The 24,763-nt window shown below is 40.6% G+C and overlaps 1 protein-coding gene across 1 annotated transcript; it reads left to right on the top strand.

Moving 5' to 3' along the window:
• The first annotated feature begins 777 nt into the window (after window positions 1-777).
• On the top strand, window positions 778-24,050 carry TARS1 (threonyl-tRNA synthetase 1). The gene is made up of 19 exons (XM_030566682.1): window positions 778-843; window positions 1,930-2,007; window positions 3,419-3,609; window positions 5,251-5,374; window positions 7,956-8,077; window positions 8,388-8,505; window positions 10,775-10,839; window positions 10,947-11,025; window positions 11,741-11,887; window positions 13,026-13,124; window positions 13,822-13,988; window positions 17,733-17,895; window positions 17,977-18,114; window positions 18,683-18,760; window positions 21,315-21,415; window positions 21,519-21,623; window positions 21,752-21,824; window positions 22,632-22,746; window positions 23,516-24,050. The coding sequence occupies exons 1-19, from the start codon at window positions 823-825 to the stop codon at window positions 23,662-23,664; spliced, it is 2,133 nt and encodes a 710-aa protein (XP_030422542.1). The 5' UTR covers window positions 778-822; the 3' UTR covers window positions 23,665-24,050.
• The last annotated feature ends 713 nt before the right edge of the window (window positions 24,051-24,763 follow it).

The following is a 24,763-nucleotide window of genomic DNA, read 5'->3' as shown; positions in this document are numbered from 1 at the left end:
TCTCTCTCACCAACCGAAGTTGGGCCAATAAAACTATTACCTCACCCACCTTATCCAGCACAATAGAGTCCATCTCTCTGCCAAAATGGGTCCAAGAGAGGCCACGCCAAAACAGATCTTTTAGTAACCCGAGCTTGGTTTGGAGATCAGCTCTGGGTGCAGCCCCACAACAGCATGATGGGGTGGGAACCAGGGAGAGGAACGGGACTCGTGGCAAGAGCTCGACAAGGATCTCTGGGTAGCCGAGCGATTGCGGAGCCTGCTATGCGCTAGTCAAGCCTCTTCTCCCATAGCCGCCCGGCTGCCCCGTTTATCATCTCCCGACCCGCGGGCTGGGGGCCTCACGCCGATGGCTGCCGAGGCTTACCCACCACAGGGCAGCAGCAAGAGGCTGTAGCCGGTAGGGCAGGAAACACGGGCCCGGGCCCTAGGCCGGCGCGGGGCTTGCCCTGCACAGATCCCCGGGCTGGCGGCCCCGCGCGGAGCAGCTGGCTCAGGCCGTTCTCACGTGAGGCCGGGCGGAGCGATGCCGCCGGGCCAGGCCCCTTGACAGGCCAGACACGGCAGGGCGGTGCCCTGCGCCCCCGCACAGTGCCGGCCAGCTCCGGCCCGAGCTGTCCCCTGGCCCCGGCCCAGGTCGCCCGGCGGCAGCCGCTGCAGCGCCCCCGCGCAGGCTCGGGCTCCGCCCGGGTTCCGGACCCAACCCGCTTCCTGCTGCCGAGGGCGGGACCAGCCGCGCCTCCCGTTGCATCAGCTGCCAAAGCCGGCTGGGCCTGCGCGCGGGCTCGCTCCGAGCGGCGCCCGGGCCCGGCTGCGTGCGGCATGGCGGGGGCAGGGAGCCAGGTGAGTGCCGCTGTGTGGGTCCCTCCCCGCAGCGCTCTGGACTCGCGCACCCTCCGGGCCCGGGCTTGAACCGGGGGCGAAAGGTCCCTTTACCCCGGCCCTTGGGGCTGGCTCACCCCAGGCAGCTCCCCGGCCCCGGGGCGGGTCCCCTTCTCGCTCGAGCCGGCTGGCCCGGCCCGGCCCCGTGGCGGGTCCCCTTCTCGCTCGAGCCGGCTGTCCTGGCCCGGCCGGCCCGGCCCGGCGCGCAGGTGTGGTCTGGCAGTGCCAGCGAGGCGGGTGCCGCCCGGCCGCAGCACGGGGCGTTACACCGGCCCCGCAGAGCGCGCAGGATAAGAGGCTCCCCTGGTCCTGCCATCGGGACCCCTCGCCACCGTGATCCCTGGTAACATCAGTGAGGCTTCGTGCGGGCACAAGGGCTGCGCAGGATCCGGCCCCAGGAAGTCAAAAAGCCAATTGAAACCCTGCAGAACAACACGTATAGGAAAATGGCCAGCGAAACCCTCAGAGACAACCAGGAGTCCTTGTGGCGCCTTAGAGACTAGTGCTGGTACAAATATTTCCCTTTCCACTTTTCATTGTCATCTCTTAGCCAGTGATTTAAAAGAGATGTGATCTTGGGAGTCTTCAGACTGGACTTCTAGCTCTAGACGGCACTAACTTTGAAAATGAAGAGAACCATAACCGTGCAAGGTGTTTTTACAGGTGGATAGAAAAAGGAAATCCCTGCGCTGTGGAGCTTGCTGCCACCTTGCATATTTAGTAAAAGATAAAGCAAAACACAGAAAAGTATACAGAGCAGAAAGTGTGTTCCTTAGAAATGGGGAGTTACTGACTGTTCTTCACAACAAGTTGGTAAGTCTTATGTACCAACTGGAGAAGCTGAGGTAATAAGATGATGTGACTTGTCTAAGGATATGAAGAATCCTTGTCAGAGCTGGTGTCAGGATTCAAGACTTCCTAAAGCCCTGTACTGTGCTGTGCTTAAACCAATGGGCATCTTCTCCATCACCTATAGAGTTAGGTACAGTTTTAAACTTGACATTGAGAAAGGAGAGAAACTAATCTTACTTTAATTTATCTTTTTAGATAGCTGCTGAGGAAGAAAAGAAGGAATGGGGAAAGAAGAAAACAAAAGAAGGATCTGGTGATGGGGGTTGCACAGAGGTAAATTTCCAGTTCAGTTATATGCTTTTAAACAATTTAATTTCATTGCTGAACATCGTACCAAGGACATCAATGCATTGCACCACCGGTTCTCAAACTTCATTGCATCACAACCTCCTTTTGACAACAAAAATTATTACACGACCCCAGCATGGGGGGACTGAAGCCTGAGCCCAGCTGCCCCAGATGGTGGCCAAAACCAAAGCCCAAGGGCTTCAGCACCAGGCAAGGGGCCTGTAACCTGAGTCGCACTGCCCAGTCCCCAAAAGTCTGAGCCAGACTCATTTTGGGGTCCCAAACCACAGTTTGAGAACCGCTTCATTACAGGTACTATGGTGGGTGCTCTGATGCTCCAGCTGATTTATAGTAATGACATGCAGCAGTGAAATAGTTACAAAATAGTTTCTTTCTTTGATGCTATTACAGCACGTTACATTGGATTTGTAGAGTGGTCTGTAGTAATTCCCTTTTTACTATTAGTCCTCTGCTTTGCACCAGGATGAGGGATGCATTTGTAATGATGATGTAACCTTTGTCTTTCTAGTGGCTAAGTTTTCTAATTTTGAGTAAATGAGAATACATAGTAGTATAGACATGAAAAGCATATTTTTTTCTTAACTATGTACTTTCTGAAATTTTTATTATTTGGCATGTTAGAATTTTAAGCAATTTACTATAAACCAGGTACAAACCAATGTTTGTTTAATTTAAATAATCTTAATCTAGCTAAGCTTTTGTCTTTAAATTAGAAATTAATTATGATTACCTAGCGTTTAAACTGCTTTAGCAACACTTCTGGATGCAGACTATTCACGGAGTAAATGGGAAGAGTGGTAGAGTAGCAGGTTAAATGGGAATGGAAGAAGGAAGTGGAGATGGATAGGGAAGGTAGAGCATCAGTACAGGTTAGCTGGGATGTTAGTAAGATTTGATGAATTAGAATAAGATTGTGTCAGAGTTTGTATACCTCTAGCAGGTGGAAATAGGAGATCTTGAGCTGCATAAGATATAAACATTTTTTGCTTGTAATTGAAACAATGTGCTGTTAGATTTTTCTTTTTTCCCCACTTCCATTTATTATTGTGGTGATAACATCAGCAGCTTGCTTTTTCCAGTGTGTATTAAGCTACAGTAGAATTTGTGCTTCTCAAATTCTTGTTGCATCATATTAGCTGCTTTTTTTTTTTTGCTAAGAAACTAGCCTGGCCCCTCTCTATCTTTTGAAAAAGGATACTGACTAAAACTTTTAAAAGGACCCAAGTGACTTGAAGATCAGTGAGATTAAGATTGCTAAATCACTTAGACACTTCAGAAGAATTTATCTTCTTTGCTTAATTTTTAAAGTTATTTTTCTTTAGAACTGGAAGTCTTTGCTAAATACTTCTCCTTCCCTCCATTCTTTTATATGTAGCTGAATCCCTGGCCTGAATATATCAATGAGCGTCTAGAAAGGTATCATAAACTTAAAGCAGAACATGATGCACTTCTAGCAGAAAGAGCTGCAAAAGACAGCAAACCCATTAAAGTCACATTACCTGATGGCAAGCAGGTTGATGCTGAATCCTGGAAGACCACTCCTTATCAAGTTGCTTGTGGAATTAGGTATGACTGACTTCTGTGACCTATGCTATCAGTTTCAGACACAACTACTGCAAATTTCATCTGTGATCTTTGATAGTCCTTAGCATGATGGGTTATTTATTTCTTAGCACAACTTAATTTTATTCAAGGCATAATTTTTAGCAATCTTGCTTTTACTATAAATTCAAACTAAACAGCTTTCTCATTTCAAAACATAATTCTTTGCCTTATGAAGATGCTGTTTTTAAAATTAAATAATTATTTATAGACTGGATCCTGTAAATACATAAACATGTGAGTAACTTTTACTAAATGACTATTCCTGTTGAGTTGGGAACTAATCAACCATGCAAATAATGTTACAAACCCGCTTGAAGTGTTTGCAGGATTGGATGCTATTGCATCAGTTAACTTAATCTGTTCTGCACTGACATGTGGAAGACTGGTGGGTGACACACCTGTTAATTTCAGTGAGAGTCACCCATAAAAATATCTTAATTAAAATGTATGGCACATGTCAAAAAGAGCACTACGCTAACTTTGGGTGAATATCAAATGGTTAAACTTTTATTGTAGTTTTGGGCAATGTAGTAAGCATCTTGGAAAATTTCATGGTCATGTTTTATGATGCTCAAAATTAAAATGAAAAGACCTTAAACTTCAAAATGGAAACACTAACCCTATTGTGGCTAGGTTATTCATTGTACTTAAAAGCTTTACTTTGCTTTCTTGGTACATATGTTTAAGGCTGGCAGTTCATGCACATGCTGTTTGCATGGTCATTATCTGTCAAAATAGTTAGTTTCTGAAAATTTGGCCTCAAACTTTAATTTAGTGCCCTTTATCATAAAAATAAAGATTGTGCCTATGTTAATTTAGTGTCCCTGTTAAGGTCAGGGTGAGTTCAGTATCACTGGATGTTTCTGAACAGTATTGGTACGGTTCTTAGACATCAAATGATCTTCAGCAGAATTGATTTCTTCTAGGTTGAGGTGAAATAAACTAAGAAGGAAAGACTAGTTTTTTCTTGGAGACTTGTTCAGCTCTAAATGAAGTACTTTAGAAACACTCATGGTGTGCTTCCTCTCTTGCAGTTAATCCATCTGAACTACTGATCTGCTCAAACATTTAATAACTTCAGTTTAAGGTTCAGATGACTGCCAAACTTATCATCTTTAAGAATTGTTGGGTTTTTTATTAGGGAAGGCAAATGTAAAGGTAATAGTACCTACTTGAAGTTTTTTCAAAAAGAAAAATCTAATCTCATTCAGGGACTTGCTTAAAAGAGGCTGCATCTCCTATTGCAGAAGAGTCATATTAGCAGCAAGTACTGCCCTAAATAAGTCAAATATGTTAGTAAGAGTGCACCACAGTGGGAAATTTTGTTAAATAAACTACCTTTAGTTTCTTTCTGTTCTTCATTCATATATAGTGCGTAGGATTTTCTTAAGTGCGTAGGATTTTCTTAAGTGCTTAGTGTTGGTCTAACTTTGCTTCCATTGCCATCTGTGGGTGTTCTACCACTGACTTCAGTGGAAGCAGACTGAAGTCAACACTAAGCACTCTTGAAAATCCCATCCTGACTGTGCAGGGGAAAGGTTATGGTGGAGTGTCTCCATTTGTTGATTCCAATAACTGACATACAAATTATTTATTGTATAGTCAAGGTTTAGCTGACAACACTGTTATTGCTAAAGTGAACAAAGTGGTTTGGGATCTAGACCGTCCTTTGGAGGAAGACTGTACCCTGGAACTGCTCAAGTTTGAAGATGAAGATGCTCAAGCAGTAAGTATCTTCCACTAAACTGGTTCTCCCCTCCCTTGGATGAGAAACTTCAAAACCCGAACTTAGTTCTCAGTGAGCGTAACTACCTTTAACATTTGTGGAATAAAGAATGAAAATCGCTGTGCATCGCATACCTTATTTTCTACTAATTACTTCTTAAGAAAGATGTGTGCTACTGCAGATATATGTATGCTGGCATGTATGAATAGCAATTGCTTTGCTTGCAGTTGTGGTAATTAAGCCTATGTTAGGACTCTTGTGGTAAGAATAAGCCTCTAAATCTGCAATCTTAATAATACATTAATGTGTGTGGGGGGGTTATATTACTGTCTTTTTTCACATAAAAATGTAGCTCTTTATTTTAATGGTTGCTTATTCAGATTAATGTAAATATGGAAAGTAGTATTAAGTACACTTTAAATGATATTCAGTGCAAGCAGCACTCAACTCTATAGCTGAGATCTTAAATGCATACTTATTGTTCCCATACCAACTAACTCTGCCATATTGCACATATGATATAGTTTAAGGCATACAAAATAATTCTATTTATGTGCATCGTGGACAAGTTACAGTTATGGTGAGATGCATAAATTTGCATTTTCAGATATGTACATTTAAAAACATGCAGTCATATAGATTTGGTTTTAATTTATCAACAAAACTAAAAATAGTAGCTTTGTAAAATTAATGTTCAGGTGTAATTTTTGTCTTCATTTGATTTTTAATTGAAAACACAAACTAATAAAAAATCCTATCATGTGAAAAGATAGACTATTTGCTATGTATCTCATGTTGTACGTGTAAGACTTACTAACAACTTAGGCCCTGATTTTGCAAACTCCTGCACAGGTGCAGGATCAAGACCTTATGTTCCAATTATATCTTTCAGACTAAGTATTGTGTGGGTGCAGTACACAAAGTAATGTAGGTGCCTAAACTCCAGTTTAAGCACCTAAGTCCGTGTGCGCAGCACCACTGTGATCCATGAAACTCCCACTTGCCTGCTGCCTAACCCTCTAGGCACCTAAACTCACTCAGCATTTAACTTTTCAACTGTAGATGTTCCCTACATTTTAGATCCTGTGGCATGAGCAGTGCTACCCCACTCTAAGCCCTGTCTGGGATGATTTAGTTGTGGATTGGCCCTGCTTTGAGCAGGGGGTTGGACTAGATGACCTCCTGATGTTCCTTGCAACCTTGATATTCTATGATAAGGGTTCAGACAACTGTCTCCTGCCTTAGCCTCAGAGCAATTCATGAACCTGGGAGGCGTTGGGGGGGAAGCTTAGTTTTTGGCTTCCTAATTCATATGCAGGACCCAATCCATTAGGTGCTCCTTGAGCATGTCTACCGGATTGGGTCTCATTTGAAATCTGGGATGGCGTGGAAGGGAGAAGAAAGAGAGAGAAATAATGAAAGAAGGATTGGAACAGGGGGACTAGACTCAGGGTCTCCCATTTCCCAGGTGGGTGCCCTAACCACCAGACTACAGAGAGTCTCTCTCTCTCACCCACCTAGTCACACTTTCAGTGTTTGTCCTCAGCGGAATAGCTTTGACAGGTAAGACGAGGGTGCCCCACATCAGAATCTCCCATTGCTCAGTGTTCACAGCACATTCCTGAGAAGTTTGGGAGACCGCTGTTCAAATCCTTTCTCCCCTTCAGGCCTAGAGGGGAACTGAACCTGGGTCTCCCATATCCCAGGTGAGTGCTCTAATCACTGGGCTAAAAGGTATCACAGATGGTGTCTCTTCCTCCTCCAGCCATTTTGTGTAGAATGAGGCAGGCACTTAACTCATTTCTGCAAGAAGCAGCATAGCTGTCTAAACCACTTGATTCTCCAGGCGGCAGGTTCCCGTTTGTGGATGGCAAACAAAGATAGGCGCCTTCCTGCCGCAGGGACTTTGGTGCTTATCTCTGAGACACGGGCCGGACTTGGCACACTCCCTGTCATTGTCATCTCATGTTGGCTAGCTTGGGTGGCTCAGTGCCAAGTGTGCTGAATTTTCGTGGATCACATTCTAATGTGCCTGTCTCTCCTCATTCATTGTATAGGAGCTTAGATACCTAACTGGGCTATGTGGATCGCAGTGTAGTTCTCTCATTCTCTAGGCTCCTAAAAGTTAAGTGCTGCAGTGCTGTATCACAACACGTAAGTCCTTTCATGGATCCCAGCCTGTATTACCACTCCATTGCTGCTATCTTAAAGTAGATAGATGATATATGAATATAGTAAATGAGGCTAGTCAGTTAACATTAGTGCAACTTACTAAGTGAATTTTCTCTCCCTCCCCAACCATTTGAGAGAACTTTTATGAAATACATTTTTCCAATACTTCACAGATGTAAAGATTAGCAAATACAATTTGTCAGATAATTCCTCAAGATTTTGGGGGGTTAAATTGGCAAATTGATATGTGAACCATTTTCCACAGTGCAATAGGCTCTAATACTAGATTTCCTCCTTCAAGGATCTGTAAAATCAAATCATCAAAAAACTTCTATATGGATTTCAGAGGTTCTTGAAATGCTTTGTACATAAATACTCAAGCTGATCCCCTTTTTATCCCTCTCATTAGGTATACTGGCACTCAAGTGCTCACATAATGGGTGAAGCTATGGAGCGAATCTATGGTGGATGTTTATGCTATGGCCCACCAATAGAAAATGGATTTTATTATGACATGTACCTCGAGGATGGGTAGGTTCTTTCATTTTCACTTCCAGAAGGCTGGACTGTAACCCTACATTCCGGATCAAGAAAAAGACAGAATGCGTAGCTGTGCTACCCAAAGAGCGAGAGTGAAGTCACAATCTGGGAGTCTCAGTCACAGTCTAGTTCCTGCTTCCCCTTGCTCCTGAGACAAAGTACTCTGACCAGCCCTTTTTCTGATGAAAATTATTTCCCTCATTGCAATGACTCTAGTGCATGAGCTGATATGTTGTGGGGGCAGAACTATGGCAGAGATTACTAGTAAGAGAGAATGCAAATTTATTTTTTTCTGTTGTAGAGGTGTGTCCAGTAATGATTTCTCTGCTTTGGAGACCTTATGCAAGAAGATCATGAAGGAAAAACAGCCATTTGAAAGACTGGAAATTAAGAAGGAAACTCTACTTGAAATGTTTAAGGTAAGTTGTTCTAAACTGTTATTTCATATTTACTGTAGCTGCACAATAATGTTAGCTGTGGAACGTTAGTGGTGCATCTCCTATTGGTATTCATGGAAAATGCACCGTTGATGATGCGTGCAGCAAATTGACAATATATTTCCAAAAGTGTAGGTTTTTATATGGGTTTACTTGGGATATTTAATATTTAAAGGTGAGCACATATACCAATCCTTAGTTTTTTTGAATGAGGGTTAATAATGGGACTGTGTTCCTGAAACACCAGAGTTCTAATCCGATTCTTCCACTGACTTTCATCATGGCGCTGGAGAAGTTGTCTTTCTGTTACTTCGTTTCCCTGTCTGCAAAATTGGAATGATAGCTTACATGGATGTTGTGAACATGAATGGAATGGGACCATAAATCTTTGAGAACGTAAAACACTAGTGATAGTAAGTGCTGGCTTTGCAGATGTCGTCTGAAGCTGTATTCAGCAAGCTCTTAAAATCAATATTTAGATGACAGCACTAAGTCTGAGTATGAAATAATTTCTGTACTACTTTAAGCAACAAGGAGTCTTGTGTTATCCTGTAATGTCCACTAGATGGACATACATTAAATCACCATTCTGCCAGTGCTGAAGTAGACATGAGCATTTTCCAATATTATAGTATTTTTGCTTTAACTCCATTTGCTCAGTATTGGCAGAGTGAACAGACCTTAGAAGAAATGAAAATCATAGAATTGTAGGACTGGAAGAGACCTTGAGAGGTCATCTAGTGCAGTCCCCTGCACTCAGGGCTAAGTATTGTCCAGACAGTGGTTCTCAGCTAGGGGATAGGGGCCCCTTGGGGGGCTGTGAGCAGGCTTCAGGGAGTCCACTAAGCAGGGCTGGCATTAAACTTGCTGGGTCCCAGAGTAGAAAGCTGAAGCCCTGCTGCATGGGGCTCAAGCTGAAGCCTGAGCAATTTAGCTTCACTGGGCCCCCAGTGGCATGAGGCCTCATGAAATGACCCTGCTTGCTATCCCGTAATGCTGGCCCTAGCTTTAATATGCTGAAAAACTGTTGTTGTGGCACGCGTGGACCATGGAGTTTTTATGGCATTTTTTTTGGGGGTGGGGGGGAAGCAGGGGCACAGAAAGAAAAAGATTGAGAACCTCTGACCATATCCCTGGCAAGTGTTTGTCTAACACGCTCTTAAAAAGCTCCAGTGATTGAGATTTCACAGCCTCCGTAGGTAATTTATTTCAGTGCTTAACCACCTGACAGGAAATTTTTCCTAATGTCTAACCTAAACCACACTTGCTCCAATTTATGCCTATTACTGCTTGTCCTATCCTCAGAGGTTAAGAAGAACAATTTTTCTCCCTCCTCCTTGTAACAACCTTTTATGTACTTGAAAACAGTTATCATGTCCCCTCTCAGTCTTTTCTTCTCCAGACTGAAAAAATTGAGTTTGTTTAATCTTTCCTCATAGGTCATGTTTTCTAGACTTCTGTTGGCTCTTAGGTTAATTGCTTGTCAGCCAAATTACTTTTCTTTCAGAGATTAGCAGCAGTTATACTGCTGTATACACAAGGATTATGGGGGTGGGAGGGAAGCAATTTTATAAGCTTTGAAGGAAACAACATACATATCGTTGGTTGCCCTAGTTTTAAAAGAAACACTGCAATTCCCCTTGTGAATAGAGCTCTGAGTGTTTTGTCTAAATCCTCATATATACTGTATAAGTTATTTAAATTCCAAGTGATTTGAATGAACTTTGCCGCTCCTCAGAAGTGTCCATGCAAAACTGATGCTGATAAAAGCTTCATACCACACCATCATATATTCCTTGCAGATGAGTGAAAGAATAATAGGAGAGTTGCATGTGTTCAAGACCTCTCAGAATTTAGCATCAGAAAGGCTTTTTTAGAAGAGTGCCCTCAGCTGTGGAACCCAATGGCCAGAAATCAAGATGAACCTATGTTGTTCCATATAGAGCAAAATTGATTTTTGTGAAGGTCTACCCTGAATAGGAGGCCACACATGAACACTCAAGTACTACAAAAAGCTTTTCTCCATCCTTTAATCTCTATATCTAGCCCATTCCATAGGATACTCTCCCATCTGTGGGATCAGAGGAGGGGAATTAGTTTGTACATGAACATGCATTGAAGGGTTCTTTTAAATTAGTAGCATAGATTGTTTCATACAGTGGCAATAGCAAATAACAAATACTTAAGTTTTGAATCGCAGTTTCGAGTCGTGAAGAATTAACATGGATTCTGCCATTCTATTCCCTCCCAGTATAATAAGTTCAAGTGTCGGATCTTGAATGAAAAAGTCAACACTCCAACTACTACAGTTTACAGGTAAAAAATATATATGCACATGCACACACACTGTAATGCCAGTGTCTGTAGTAGTTACTAACATAATGTGGGCTAACTGAGCATTGTCTTTGTTTGCATTTCCACAGGTGTGGTCCCTTGATAGATCTGTGCAGGGGCCCTCATGTCAGACATACCGGCAAAATAAAGGCATTAAAAATCCATAAGGTAAGCATTGAGATTCTATACCTAATATTAAACAAAGATATTTATCTATTGACACTGTGGGCCAAATCTCTGGGAGAATGGGGGGGTCTGGCCCTTTGTGCCACACTGCTAGTATAATCTGATCATAAACTTAGTTTAGCCCAGCTGTGGGAGGAGCATTCTGATGTCAGTGACCTTCCAGTGATGCAGTCATATTATAGGGGCCTAGGCCTACACTCATTGCTGATAGCATAGCAAGAGAGGGGACATGGCTCAAGAAAAAGGGGTGTAGCTAGGTACACTGTATGCTATGCCAATCCTGGCTTGTAATTTTTGCCCCTTGTAACTGCTCCTTGCAGCTTATTGTAAATTAGGGCAGCCAGAGGGGACTGATCATGCACGAGCAGCTTGAGGAGTAGAGGGCAGCAGAGGAAATCTTTAAACCACCTTTTCACACAGTTAGCCGACGTGTGTTTGTGCATCTTTGCTACAGTCGGGGAACTTTATTTTTTAATGTGTAGATTTAGCTTTCATCATGATTAAAAATCTAAGAGCTCTGTATTCATGCGTGTGTTCTTTTTACATAGTGACTTTATCAGTTTCATTTTTAACTATAGCTGTTCAGTTTTTAATTGTTGCATGCCTTTAAAGAACATATCACAGAGCTTGTACAGTGGCAGTCATAATGGCAGGTTCTGTTGTCCTTCTAATACTGTAACGTTTTATCTGTCTTCAGAATTCCTCAACATACTGGGAAGGCAAGTCTGATATGGAAACCCTCCAAAGGCTTTATGGAATTTCATTCCCAGATGTAAAAATGTTAAAGGAATGGGAGAAGCTCCAGGAGGAGGCTAAAAATCGAGATCACAGAAAGATTGGACGGGTAAGACAAACTTAGTGTATTTTTAAAATTCTGGCCAGAGACTACTCAGTGAAATAAAAAGCATATGAAAGACAGCACCTATCTGCTAATGCTTCAGAATTCAGATGATGTGATTCACAGAAAATACAGTAACAATTTTCATAATTAAGTGATTGTCCTCAAGAATGGAGCCCTGAAACCACTACAATGGACTGTAGACAAATAAGCATCTTTCTAGAGTTTTTGGCTATTTTACACATAATCAAAAACCTAAACAGGATGGTAACTGTCCTGCACAGAGTAACTATGCACAAAACATGAAAACTCTGATCTTGGGTAAAGCAGGAGATCTATAGCCAGCAATGGGTTTATATTAGTGCTGTGTTGAAGCCCAAGAGGAAGCTTGTTCCTAGAGGGGGCTCTTATAGCTTCTTGTTGCTTAGAGAGTTTTCTTTGTACATCTCTAGAATCCATTATATACTCTAACTTTTTTCTTGCTTTATTATTGCTGACGTGTATTTCTAGTGTTTGTAGTTATGCCACATTTTTTATTCTTTGTCCTCCAATAAAATAAAATCATCTTAATGAAAATGCATTGTTTTGGACAAGGTGATTAATAGTTAGTCCTGAATAAACTGTTAGTCTGCTGTTTCTATTTCAAGAAAGGAGACAGCAACGCACTAAAATACCTCCTGCCCTAAAGCAGGAACACAATCCAGTCAAGTATCAGCTTACTGATTAATTATTTGAACTGTGCTTTGGGGAGATATAAAATGTCACAGCAGGACTAGTTATTGTTAGTAGTAATAGCAGATAAGATGAACCTTGAGGGGTGTAGTTAAGAAGCCATCGCACACAGATACATGAAATGACAGGTATATGTAGGAGCATCAATATTAAAATAGGAAACCTTAACCTTAAGCTATTGCTCATGAAGGGGAGATATTTACACAGGGAAGCATATCAGATCTACTGCACGTTGCTATTTTATAGTATGTTAAATTTAAAAAACTAAACAATACTGTAGTCTGGATAGTGATGTGTAGTAAGAACTAACATTTCAGGCCTGACTTTAGCTGTAACATTGGGAGAGGAAAAGGGTATGATCAGAATCTAAACATATCAGATAAAACTAAGATGTACCAATGTTTTCCTACAGGACCAAGAACTATATTTCTTCCATGAGCTCAGTCCTGGCAGTTGTTTTTTCTTGCCAAAGGGAGCTTACATCTACAACACATTAATTGAATTCATCAGGGTAAGTAATATCTTTGGATTTTTTATCTCCTGTGTTTTATGATAAGATTTCTAGACAAAGAGCTAAAAAGGTTTTAGAAGACCATATAGCAATACAATTGGGATTAATTTTAAATGTTTATGCATTCTGCTTTTAAAAAATATATATAGTATACAGTACGCGGGTGGTTTAATATATGTTTGTTTAATAGGTTATTGAATTTAGCATGGCAGAGTTGGAGAGCTACTTTTTGGAGAATGGCATGTAAGAAAGCAAAAGAGATGGGGAAAACATTTTGACATTCTGCTGTGATATTTATATTGTCACTGCACCATGTTACGTATTTGTGCTGCACTACAGTGCAAACATTGCAATACAATATCACGAGGCGCATCCAATTATTTTGTGACTCTAACAAATGGAGACTGATTCTCGATTGCTTCTATGGTTGCTGGGATGGAGAAACATGTTTCTTCTCTTATTCCCCACTCCTTCACACTCTCTGGCAGCTGCAAAGAATGGGAAGGAATCTTGGCAGCCTCTGCCTGTTTAACTCATTATTGCCTTGCATGTTTCAGGGGAGCAACTTTGCTCATTTTTATTGAGTCATACACTGCAAACACTGTCTTAAAGAGACAAATGTCGCTTTTAGCCACAGGTTGAGCGTTGCTATTCTAGCCTGCCTTATTAATTCTGTTTCTTGGGTCTATTCTTTCAGAGCGAGTATCGGAAGCGAGGATTCCAGGAGGTTGTCACTCCAAACATCTACAACAGCAAAGTCTGGATTACATCAGGGCATTGGCAACATTACAGTGAAAACATGTTTTCATTTGAGGTGGAGAAGGAAGTCTTTGCTCTGAAGCCCATGAACTGCCCAGGACACTGGTATTTATATAGCACCTGTTTCATCAAATATTGCCAATTTGTTTGGACTAGCTCTAGCTTTCATATTTTCCACCCGATTTGTGAAAAAATCCAAGCCAGGTATTTTTTTAATAATTTATTTTAATACTATTGCTTAATTTGATGCAAGATCATGTATGAATTTCTAGCTGTTCACAAGTCTCCAGTTCAGAAACACATTCTTAACTGATATCTTCAGTTCAGCTCTGTAGCTTTCTCTTTCTCGTGTTTTCTCTGGTTGATTTTAGTTGATGCCAAGATGCACACACTATCGTGGTGGTTTTGAGTAGTCTGCACCTCTCACATACAGACCTGTTGCTTAGGCACCCACATTTGAAACACTATCAAGGGTGATATAATCTGATAATTAAGGACCATATACTCTATAGTGCCTAAGTTCAGTGTGATACAGTTATGAATGCTATGAATCAATAATTTCAAGGGCTAGATATTCAAAACTGGCTGCCTCCTTTGATCCCCAAAACATTGTATGCCTGATATAGGTATTTGTGCATAGGTGCAGTGCCAGTTTTTAGTGTATGCAATGGGTGAACTTTATGGGAAGAATATGACTGGAATTGGTTAGAACCTTAAGGAAGCCCATGTCCTGAGAAGACTTATGCTGAAGAGCAGATCAATGATGAAATTGGATTTTGGAGTATGAAAACAGTGTAAGGAGCTACTAAAGCTACTCAAGTAATTAAGGAAATGGGTAGATACCATCTTGATATCCTTGGAATCAGTGAGTGTAGATGGACAGTTTTGAACAAACTACACTTTTAGAGAAACAAATATGGCCATCATCTCTGCAGAAATGAGGACGGTAGACATAAAGCTCACAAATCAATCCTAGTGTCAAACGAAGTAGAGTAGGCACTGACTGAGCGGGAATCAGTCAATGAAAGAATTATCCCCGTTCGCTTTCAGACTGAATTCTTTGTCATGTAATGCTATGAGCCAACTGGTGAAACGCCAGACGAGAAAAAAGATGCTTTTTATGATTTGTTACAGAATGTGTTAACCAAGGTCCAAGAACATAACATGACATAATGACTATGGGTGATTTTTAACACTAAGGTTGGAAGTAGCAATGATGGATTGGATAAAATTATGGGCAGCAGGGGTTTGAACATGAACCAGAATGGTGAACAATTGGTAGAAATTTTCATCATGAACAAGGTAGTGATAGGTAGAACAGAATGTTCTCAAAAAGAAATCCATAAAGTGACATGGAACTCCCCATATGGTATTAAAAAGAACCAGATAGATCACTTCTGCATTTCAGGAATATTTTGCAGCTTGCTGGAAGAGATATGTACAGGGGAGCAGATGTGGGCAGTGACCATAACTTTTGTATCACTACACTGAAGATCGAGTTAAAGATGAAGAAGGTTAAAAGAAGACCGCACATCAGTAGCACACAGTTAGAAGTCCCAAGCACAAAAAGTGCTTTCAGTTTGCACTGAATAACAGGTTCAGTGTTCTAATGGAGTTAAATGAAGAAGACCAAGACATTGATACTCTGAGGGAAAACTTCAGAGTGGTTTCTACAAAGTGCAGAGAGTTCTAATAAGAATGAAATCTAAAAGGGGAGAATGAATTAGCGATGTTATTTGGGCAGCAGTGGAAAAGAGAATAAGTGTAAAGCAAAAGCTTGTGTGAAGAGACAAGAAAATGGCAAGAAAAATACAGAGCTCTGGACAGAAAGGTAAAAAGGGGTGATAGAAGAGATAAAAGGGCGTATATGCTGATGTGAAGAGCTTGAATATGGTAGCCAAAGAACCTTGTATAAGACAATCAAATAGCGAACAGGAAACTTTAGCAGTCCTGCAGGGCCTATTAAAGGTGCAAATGGAAAGATTCTTACTACAAAAAAAGAGGAAAGGAAAAGATGGGGAGAACATTTTCAGGCTGTTTTAAATAAACTGAGCCTAAGTGAACTACTAAAAATACATGATAAAGACCTGCCACTAGAACTTGATATTGATTTAGGAGCATTACAGTGGAAGAAGTTAGAAAAGCCATCAGTAGACTCAAAAATGAGAGAGCAGCTGGAAGGGATAACATTGCTGGAGAGATGCCTAAAGAAAGTGACAAAATAACTGTCCAGACTTTCCTTCTATTTTTGGGTAGAATATGGAATGAAGAAAAGAACCCAACCCCGTTGAAGAGAGACCTTATAATAATAATACCAAAGAAGAGTGACCTTACCAACTACAATAACTGGAGAGAAATCACATGACTCTCAGTACCTGGCAAAATCCTGTGCAACATCATTCTGGAACATATAAAGAAACAAATAGACCTTCAATTCAGAGAGGAGCAAGTGGGTTTTAGACTGTTGAGATCATGTTCAGACCACATTGTTGTTCTCAGACATATTATAGAACAAAGTGTGGTGTGGCAAGTACCTTTTGTGATACATTTTATAAATTTCCAGATGGCTTTTGATAGTGTACCCAGAGACAGTTTCTGGAGAATTATGGCATATTATGGCATAATTACAGTAATCAAGGATTTATATGATAATGCTGAATGTGCAGTCTGAGATGGTGACAACACCAGCCAGTGGTTTGCAGTGACAACTGTAGTAAGACACAGAGTATATTATGTTCCTAGTATTGTTTGTCCTGGTCACTGACTATGTCATGAAGAAAGTAGCTGCAGAAGGCAACTGAGGAATTTGATGATAAAGCACAATTGGGTGACCTTGTTTTTGCTGATGACATTGCCTTAATGGAAGAGAAGACATAGCTTTTGACAGATACAGCAAAACAAGTTGGTTTGTTCATCAATAAGGGGAGGGCAAAGTATGTGAGCCTTAGCTCCGCTGTGCACTGCTGCTACCCCAGAGTCGCTCGAGATAAGCGGTGCCAGGCTGGAGCCTGCACCCTGAACCCCTCCTGCATCCCTTACCCTAACCCCCTGCTGCATTCTGCACCCCGCTTGCACCCCAGTTCCTTGCCCTGAGCCCTTTCCTGAACACCACACCCCACCCCTGTACCCCAGCTCCCTGCCCAAGCCCTACATCCATGGCCCTGCATGCAATTTCCCACCCAGATAGGGCCCTCAGGCCAAAAAGTTTGCCCAGCCCTGTTTTAAGTAGAGCAAACCAATCTAAAGATCCAAATATGGTAAGATGATGATGGACATATTGAAGAGACACTTTAAGGATGCCACCAACACTACTTCCATGAGAAGTGACAATATGGACGTCATCTGGAGAGAGAGGAAGGGAACCTAGAGAAACATTATACAGAACAATAGAGAAAAGCCAGATCATCAACGTGATACTCAGAAGTCTGAACAGACCAGCACAAGACCAAAATAAATGGGAGAAACTGTTGAATGCATTATGCATCTGCGAATGTGGGAGGATAAAGGGGGGAGGGAAAAAAAGTGTGTGTGTGTGTGTATATGTGTATATGTGTATATATATGTGTATATGTGTATATATATGTGTATATATGTGTATGTATTGGAAACCAGATTGTAATATTTGACTCGGATGTTGTACGGCTCTTAGGAAAAAACCTTCTTTATCATTCTTCCAAACAGCCCTGAATTTTTTTCCCTCTGAAAGTTTTCTCTGGGTTTGACTCTGTGCTGTATTATAACTTGTAGGTATTACTAGAATTGCTAGCATCTGGCTTATCAGAATGTACACTGAGGATCTTTAATAGTTTATTTGAAATTCATTCAGGATTAATGAACCTTTTCCTTCAGCCTTATGTTTGACCATCGACCAAGATCGTGGCGTGAGTTGCCGCTGCGTATGGCAGATTTTGGAGTTCTCCATCGTAATGAGCTGTCAGGAGCCCTTACAGGACTTACTAGAGTACGGAGGTTCCAGCAGGATGATGCTCACATATTCTGTGCCATGGAACAGGTAAAGCATATTGTTGAATAAGATGATGTGTTAAAATTCAAACAACACAAAGCCTTAAATATGATTTGTCTTCATGTAAAGATTGAAGGGGAGATAAAGAGCTGTCTGGAGTTCTTGCAAGCTGTGTATGGGGTGTTTGGATTTTCCTTCAAACTGGACCTCTCCACTCGTCCTGAAAAGTTCCTTGGAGATATTGAAGTGTGGAATCAAGCTGAAAAGGTAATAGGTAACTTCACTGGCCTGGTGTAGAGGTTTTAGCTGTATATTCAAGTAGTGGGAAACTGAAATGTCTGAGGGGGAAAAATGGGCCTCCAGGTGGACTGGTGACAGCTACGGCTGTAAGCAATTCAGCTCGTACAGCCATTTTAAATTTTTTCTGCCATGGGTTAATAATAGCTCTCAATGTATGGAAATCATGGTAGATGATGATATGAGAACTTGAATTCATTTTAAAGAAAAGACTAGAAGATGTGACTACTTAAAATGGAGAAGAAAACAAGATAAGTTTTTCTCAAGTTATGTGTCTGATCAGAATTTTGAACCACCATCCAAGAGCCAAGCTGCACCTTAATCATGATAGTAATACTGCTAAATTCAACTGCACAAACAAGGGAAGCAAGATTGGGTCCCCACTTATAATTGAGCATTGTTGACAATTAGGTAGTGAATGACCTAATATTCACTAGCTCTCTGTGTGTGTAATTGACACTGTACTATGTGGAAGAAAAAATATGGCACATGAAATAAATACAAAGTGAAACCCTAAAAACACGTATCCTTTCTCCAGCAACTTGAAAACAGCCTCAATGAATTTGGTGAGAAGTGGGAATTGAACCCTGGGGATGGAGCTTTCTATGGACCTAAGGTTAGTAAATTAAAATATTTTGTTAACATCTTTCCTAAGTAAGTGCCTCAACACTATTGAGGGGATGATAACACCCCCATCACCATAGTATTTGAACATTATTTTTGGCGGATAAACAGCGGAATAGCACTAGAAACACTCCTTAGAGAACTTCAAAGAAATATAGTACTCCAAACCCCACAGTTTCTGGAGTTCCCAAAATGATAGTAAATTTAGAGTAGATGTTATAGTATTTTTAATCACACGAGAGGCTTGGAATTCATCCGTCCCCTGACAGACCCCAGTTCTGAGTGTCATCCTACAAACTCCCTCATGATCTAGCTTTGTAGACTCAGCCAGGTGCATTGAGTAGTTTTAATTTTTCATTAAAGCATCCTGCAGTGCTCGGGAGGGAGGATATAAAATGAAATGTATTCCTGAGGGAATTGCTAAGTCATGTATATGAAAGCCTATCCTTAGAAAGCAAAGATTTTGAAATAAATTCCTTTGTCCTTTATGCTGTCTCAAGATACTCAGTCTGGAGTTATATGCTTTCCCAGGATGTAATTTTTTCCCTCCTGTATGTAGCTTGATGGCTAACTCTAAAGTAGTGAGGCAAAGTTCTTAGTTGTTTTCATGTTAGATGCTGCAACTTCCAGGAACTTGTTTTGTGCTTAATATTTTTCTATTTCATGAAATCAACCCAATTTACACAGACAAAACAATCAGGATTAATGTTACTGTAATGAGCAAGTAGATAACACATTGGGAAGCATGAACAGAAGGTGGCACTATTACTCCTGGTATGAAAGTTTTAGATGTATTGGGAATATTCTGTTTAGAGATCAGTAACTTCTCACTGGTTTTGTTTTTTTTAAAGCAGCAGTTTAGTTTGGTTTCTAATATTCAAGTTTTAATTATACACTAGCCTTGAACAATTCTACCTGAAGTAAAATATTGCTTCTGGTATTTGCAATTTTGTAACTACTATACTGTGCTTCTATTCTTCTTGTGTGAATAATTTTACATGAGTATTGCATTCAAAAACTATCCAGAATTGTATTGACACCTCTTTCAAGGAACAGTAAGCCCCTTACAGGCATCTGAGTAAAACTTTTCAAATGACTTGTTTTGAATAAGCTATTCAATAAACATAGCCTACGTTTCCATTCACAGATCAGTAGCAAACTGATTTGATTTCTATGAATGTAGGTTAGTTGTAAATATTCACAAAACGATTTGAACAAATTTCACCTTGTGGACTGTTAGCAAACTATTGGTGGTTACAAATGTTCATTGTTCACCTTAGATCTTGTCTATACACAAGCTTGCACCCACATAATTAAATCATTTTAGACTGGTGCATACATCTGTGTGAATACATTTCAGGTTAGCTTAAACCTGTTCCTAATACAGTAAAGCTGAATTGAAATAATTACCATGTAGCCTCTTGCAGTGGTTTAACTAAAACAGTTTAAAATTGCACCTTAAGTTAAGTTGGTGCAGCTCTGCATGTAGTCAAGGCCTAAACTAAGTGGGATTTTATTTTTTAACTTCATGATTGGGTGACTAAATTAATGAGAATACCAAGCAGCACAACTTCTGTTAAGAATTTTGATGAATAACTGTCTGTTTAAAGTGTTCAAAAATCCAGAAAAACTGACTAACGTCAAAATATTTGGACAACAAATGGCACCATGTTTATTCGCCCCACCCCCAAAAAATAAAACTTAAATCACTTTTTGTTTTGACTGAAGGTCACTGGGGAGTTTGTTTAGTAAAACAGTTTAAACTGATTTAAAAGTTTGGCTTTGTATGTAAATAAAATAAAAAACAGGTCTCCTCCCCCACCCTTCCCTCCAGTGGTAGAGTGGTGGAATAATAGGGACAATTTGCTAAATGATTAAGGCCCAGATCCTACAAATACTTCCTTACATACTTAACTTTCAGCCAAGGGTTTTTCAGGATTGCAGCCTGAATTTAAAAGAAAAGCATAATATGCATACATTCAGATCTGGGAGCCAAGTTTCTTTGATGAAACTGAGCAATCCAAAATAAAGGAGTATGATCTTCATTAGTCCGTGGTCTCTTCCTCAACTGATAGCCCTCACTGATGGAGGTATGCCCTTTAGCATGTAATGTAGGCTATGAAGCTGACACCTTTTGATTATCTAATATTTTAAGTTAAATAGGCCTGGAATTTGTTCAGCTACATGTTGCAGAAGTCTTGGTTTTGATGATAATTGTTGATTTTCACTTTTTAAAGTTATTCTCATGTACAATTGAATAGATTCAATGAGAACTCCATGGAAAGTGAGTTCAGTGCACTGAACTGATGTGCAAATTTAATCTGAATTAGTGAACCTCCTGTATTCATTTCTGTCAGAGGGCTCAACACCAGGCCCTAAAGCCACTTATGTCTTACCTTGCGCTGAAGAGAGGCATAGATGATGATGTGTTCACATGGTTCCTTAGAATAGATTTCGCTCAGTGTGAAGTGTTTGAAAATCTCTTTGCTATAAGAGGGAATTGCTGTTTCTTATAGACCCTACCAAAAGCTTGGTTTGTTTCTTAGATTGACATTAAGATTAAAGATGCCATTGGCCGATACCACCAGTGTGCTACAATCCAGCTAGATTTCCAGCTCCCAGTCAGATTTAACCTTACCTTTGTGAGGTGAGTACAACTAAAAATGTTAGCATATAGTAGTTACACAGTCTAGTTTTCCTGTCACTTGTAGGCATATTAAATCAGTTTACAATATTTCTTTTATTTACAGCCATGATGGTGATGACAAGAAAAGGCCAGTTATTATTCACCGGGCCATCTTAGGATCTGTGGAAAGAATGATTGCTATCCTAACCGAAAACTATGCAGGCAAATGGTAACGTTGAAAAATAAACTTATTGTCCAACCAGGGAGTGAACACTCTGGATAGTGTAAGAGTGGATTAAGTATGTCTAAAAGAGTTAAAGAACACCAAATACTACATAATTGTTTTTTTTTCTGAAGGCCTCTCTGGCTGTCTCCTCAGCAAGTGATGGTGGTGCCGGTGGGACCAACATGTGATGAATATGCACAAAAGGTTAATTCATTTTTTCCAAGATAAATTTGTGATTTAGTTGCATTACTTAATTGCCATTAAGTTCTGTTTTTAATTAACGGATTTATATAAATTCCTATTGTAAGTAAGTTATATTGTATTCAGATGATAAATTAAGCTGCCTAAATTCTAAATGGACCTTAATCATCAGAAGCATGAAGTCTGGATTCTGGATATCCAAGCAACAAATGTTGATGCTGGAGAGAGTGTTTCTGATTGTGGAGGCAAAGGAAATTGCTCAGCTCTGCAGCTAGAGGGAAAACCCATGGAGAAAGTATCTTTACATTTATATCCTAATCCTGCAACTGCTCCACTCAGGTGGACCCTCAATGCCCACATTCATTTTGAGTAATGATGGGGGCAGAAAAGACAGGTGTCTTTGTTTGCGCTATTAAACAAAATACAGTCCACACAAATAATGCTATGTATACCTCTTTCAAACTCATCAGGCCTAAACTTTAAAGGATCTTCTGATCACAAAGACCTATAACTCTCCTGGCTTCAACATTGCTAAATTCTCGTAGAGTATCCATCCTATTGGATCTGGGTACTAGATTGCTTAGTGATTTAGTGTGTGTGAGGATCTCCTGCCATGTCCAAGTCATTTTCCATATTTCAGTGCGCCAATTTCAGCGCACTATCAAAATGTGTCTGCCTCTGAATGAAAGCAAAACAGAGATCTAATTTTAATTTTTAGCTGTCAAACCTCAAATGGTCCCTTTCACTCAAAACCTACCTATTCTCTCATGGTTGAGGGTTTAAATAAGATTTTGTCCTTTTCTTACTTAGGTCAGACAGCAGTTCCATGATGCTGGATTAATGTCTGATGTAGATGTGGATCCTGGGTGTACGCTGAACAAGAAGATCAGAAATGCTCAGCTTGCACAGTATAATTTTATCCTAGGTAAAGAAATAGCATGTGGTGGTCATGTAATACAGTTGTTGACCTATTTTTCTTGTATGCAACTGAAATTTGGTCTAACCCATTTTCCCAATGAGTGAGGGAGGCAGAAGCAGCAGTTTACACCTGTAGATTCCTTTTTAAGTTTCTTTCACAGCCAGCATCCTTCCAGCTGTGCATGACTGGGTAGTACACGCTATGGAGCCAATCTCTGCTGTTTTGTTAGCTGAAGAGATTGCTGTTTAGTGGCTCGATACATTGACACTGCATGAGGAAAAATATTTTGGTGCCTTTCAATCAACAGGGCAAGACACTGGCTCAGTCAAAGATCACATTAAATGGTTTGCAATAACTTGATAGTTCCCATGTCAAGTGTATGCTAAATGAGGAATGCCACATTCTAATCGCTGATTCAGGCTGCATTCCTATATATCTCGATGCATTAATGAGTCTGTGCACATGTGCCCAAGAGCTGAGTCTTGACGTTGTGCAGCAAAAATGAGAATCTGGCCCTAGAAGTATAACAGTATTGTTAACAGAAGCGCTGTCAGTCATGGGGTTTTCATTATTCAGTATGTCTGCTGGAATTACTAAAGGTAGCTTTAAGTTTAGGGATGGGGGCAAAGGAGGATGCATTGTAGGATTCAGTTGGCTTGTCAAGCATTAGTATGTTCTTATTCATAATTCTTATTTAAAGAAAAGTGTGGAGTTTGGTTTTTAATCAAGCCTTGAGCAAAAATTACATTAATCTGTGGATTTTGGCTTTGTTTAGTTGTTGGTGAAAAGGAGAAGGCAAGTGGAACAGTTAATGTCCGTACTCGAGATAACAAGGTGCACGGTGAACGGACAGTTGCTGATACTGTGGAGAGGCTGCTACAGTTGAAACGCTGCCGATGCAAACATGCTGAAGAAGAATTCTAACAGATTTTATTTCCCTACCTGGTTTAGTGTAAAAAGGGTGATCGGTTTCAGAAAGCAGTTAAATCCTATTGTAACATCTTATTTGTGCTAGGTTGATTTTGAAATAGATCTTCAAATGAGCCAACAAAAATCAACCATGAAACAGCTTTCTATATTATTCAGACATTACATGTGTCTATGGAAAGACCATTTTACACAAATGATGCAACAAAGCTTCCTGGTATCTGATTGCAAAAAATGAAGCCAGGTGACTAAGGCTTAATATGAAGTGAGGGAAAGTGGAACTGTTAATGAAAGATTAAATATTGTACTAGTACTTTAATCTTGTTCTAAGTAGACTACTAAGAAAAATAAAATTTTGGTAACTGTGTCTTTCATAAGGTTCAGCGTGGGCATGTGATGGATTGTAGAGTCCAGCAGAGTGACCACATTGGTGGTGTTCATTTTACATCTCAGTATAACTGAACCTGAGGACTTGGACCCTAAAAATGAGCCCCTTTTTAAAAGAGGCTGGTCATGAGGCTGCAAAGGCAAAACTAAAGATAGAAGTAGTTTGGGGATAGATTTTAAAGGGCCTGGAAAGTGAAGAGGGGAGAGGAGCATAAAGAGAATCAATAACCCTGTCAACAGAAAGAGCAGGGAGGAGAGTCAGAGCAGTCAAGAAGCCTGCAGTACTTGATGGATGCTGTAATACTGAGTAAGTATCACCCCCATCCCTAGTGCTATTGGAGGGGAAGCTCAGTCGAGAAAGCGGTGGTTGATGAAGACCAAGTCAAGTAAGCGACCCTTTTGGGGAGCAGGGGAGTTGATCTAGGGCTGCAGGTTGAATAATGAGTGAGGAAATGTGCAGCTAAGAGGTTGGATGAGCTATCAACATGGAAGTTGAAGTAGGGGAAGGGCGGGATTGTGAGAAGAGGAGGAGTGAGCATGCCAGGAGTTGAAACCAGAAAAAGGCTGGTTGTGAGGAGCTGAGTAGATGACCTCAACGTGGAATGGGAGAGGATGACAAAGACTGGCTGTGTGGTAGATAGTGATTGGTTCAGAGCACTCAGAGCGATCTGGATTGCTTGGTATGCCGAGCGTATTCAAACAAAATGCA

This window comes from Gopherus evgoodei, chromosome 6 (assembly GCF_007399415.2).
Source record: "Gopherus evgoodei ecotype Sinaloan lineage chromosome 6, rGopEvg1_v1.p, whole genome shotgun sequence".
Taxonomy (NCBI): Eukaryota; Metazoa; Chordata; order Testudines; family Testudinidae; genus Gopherus; species Gopherus evgoodei.
This window is presented reverse-complemented; position numbering and strand designations above follow the sequence as displayed.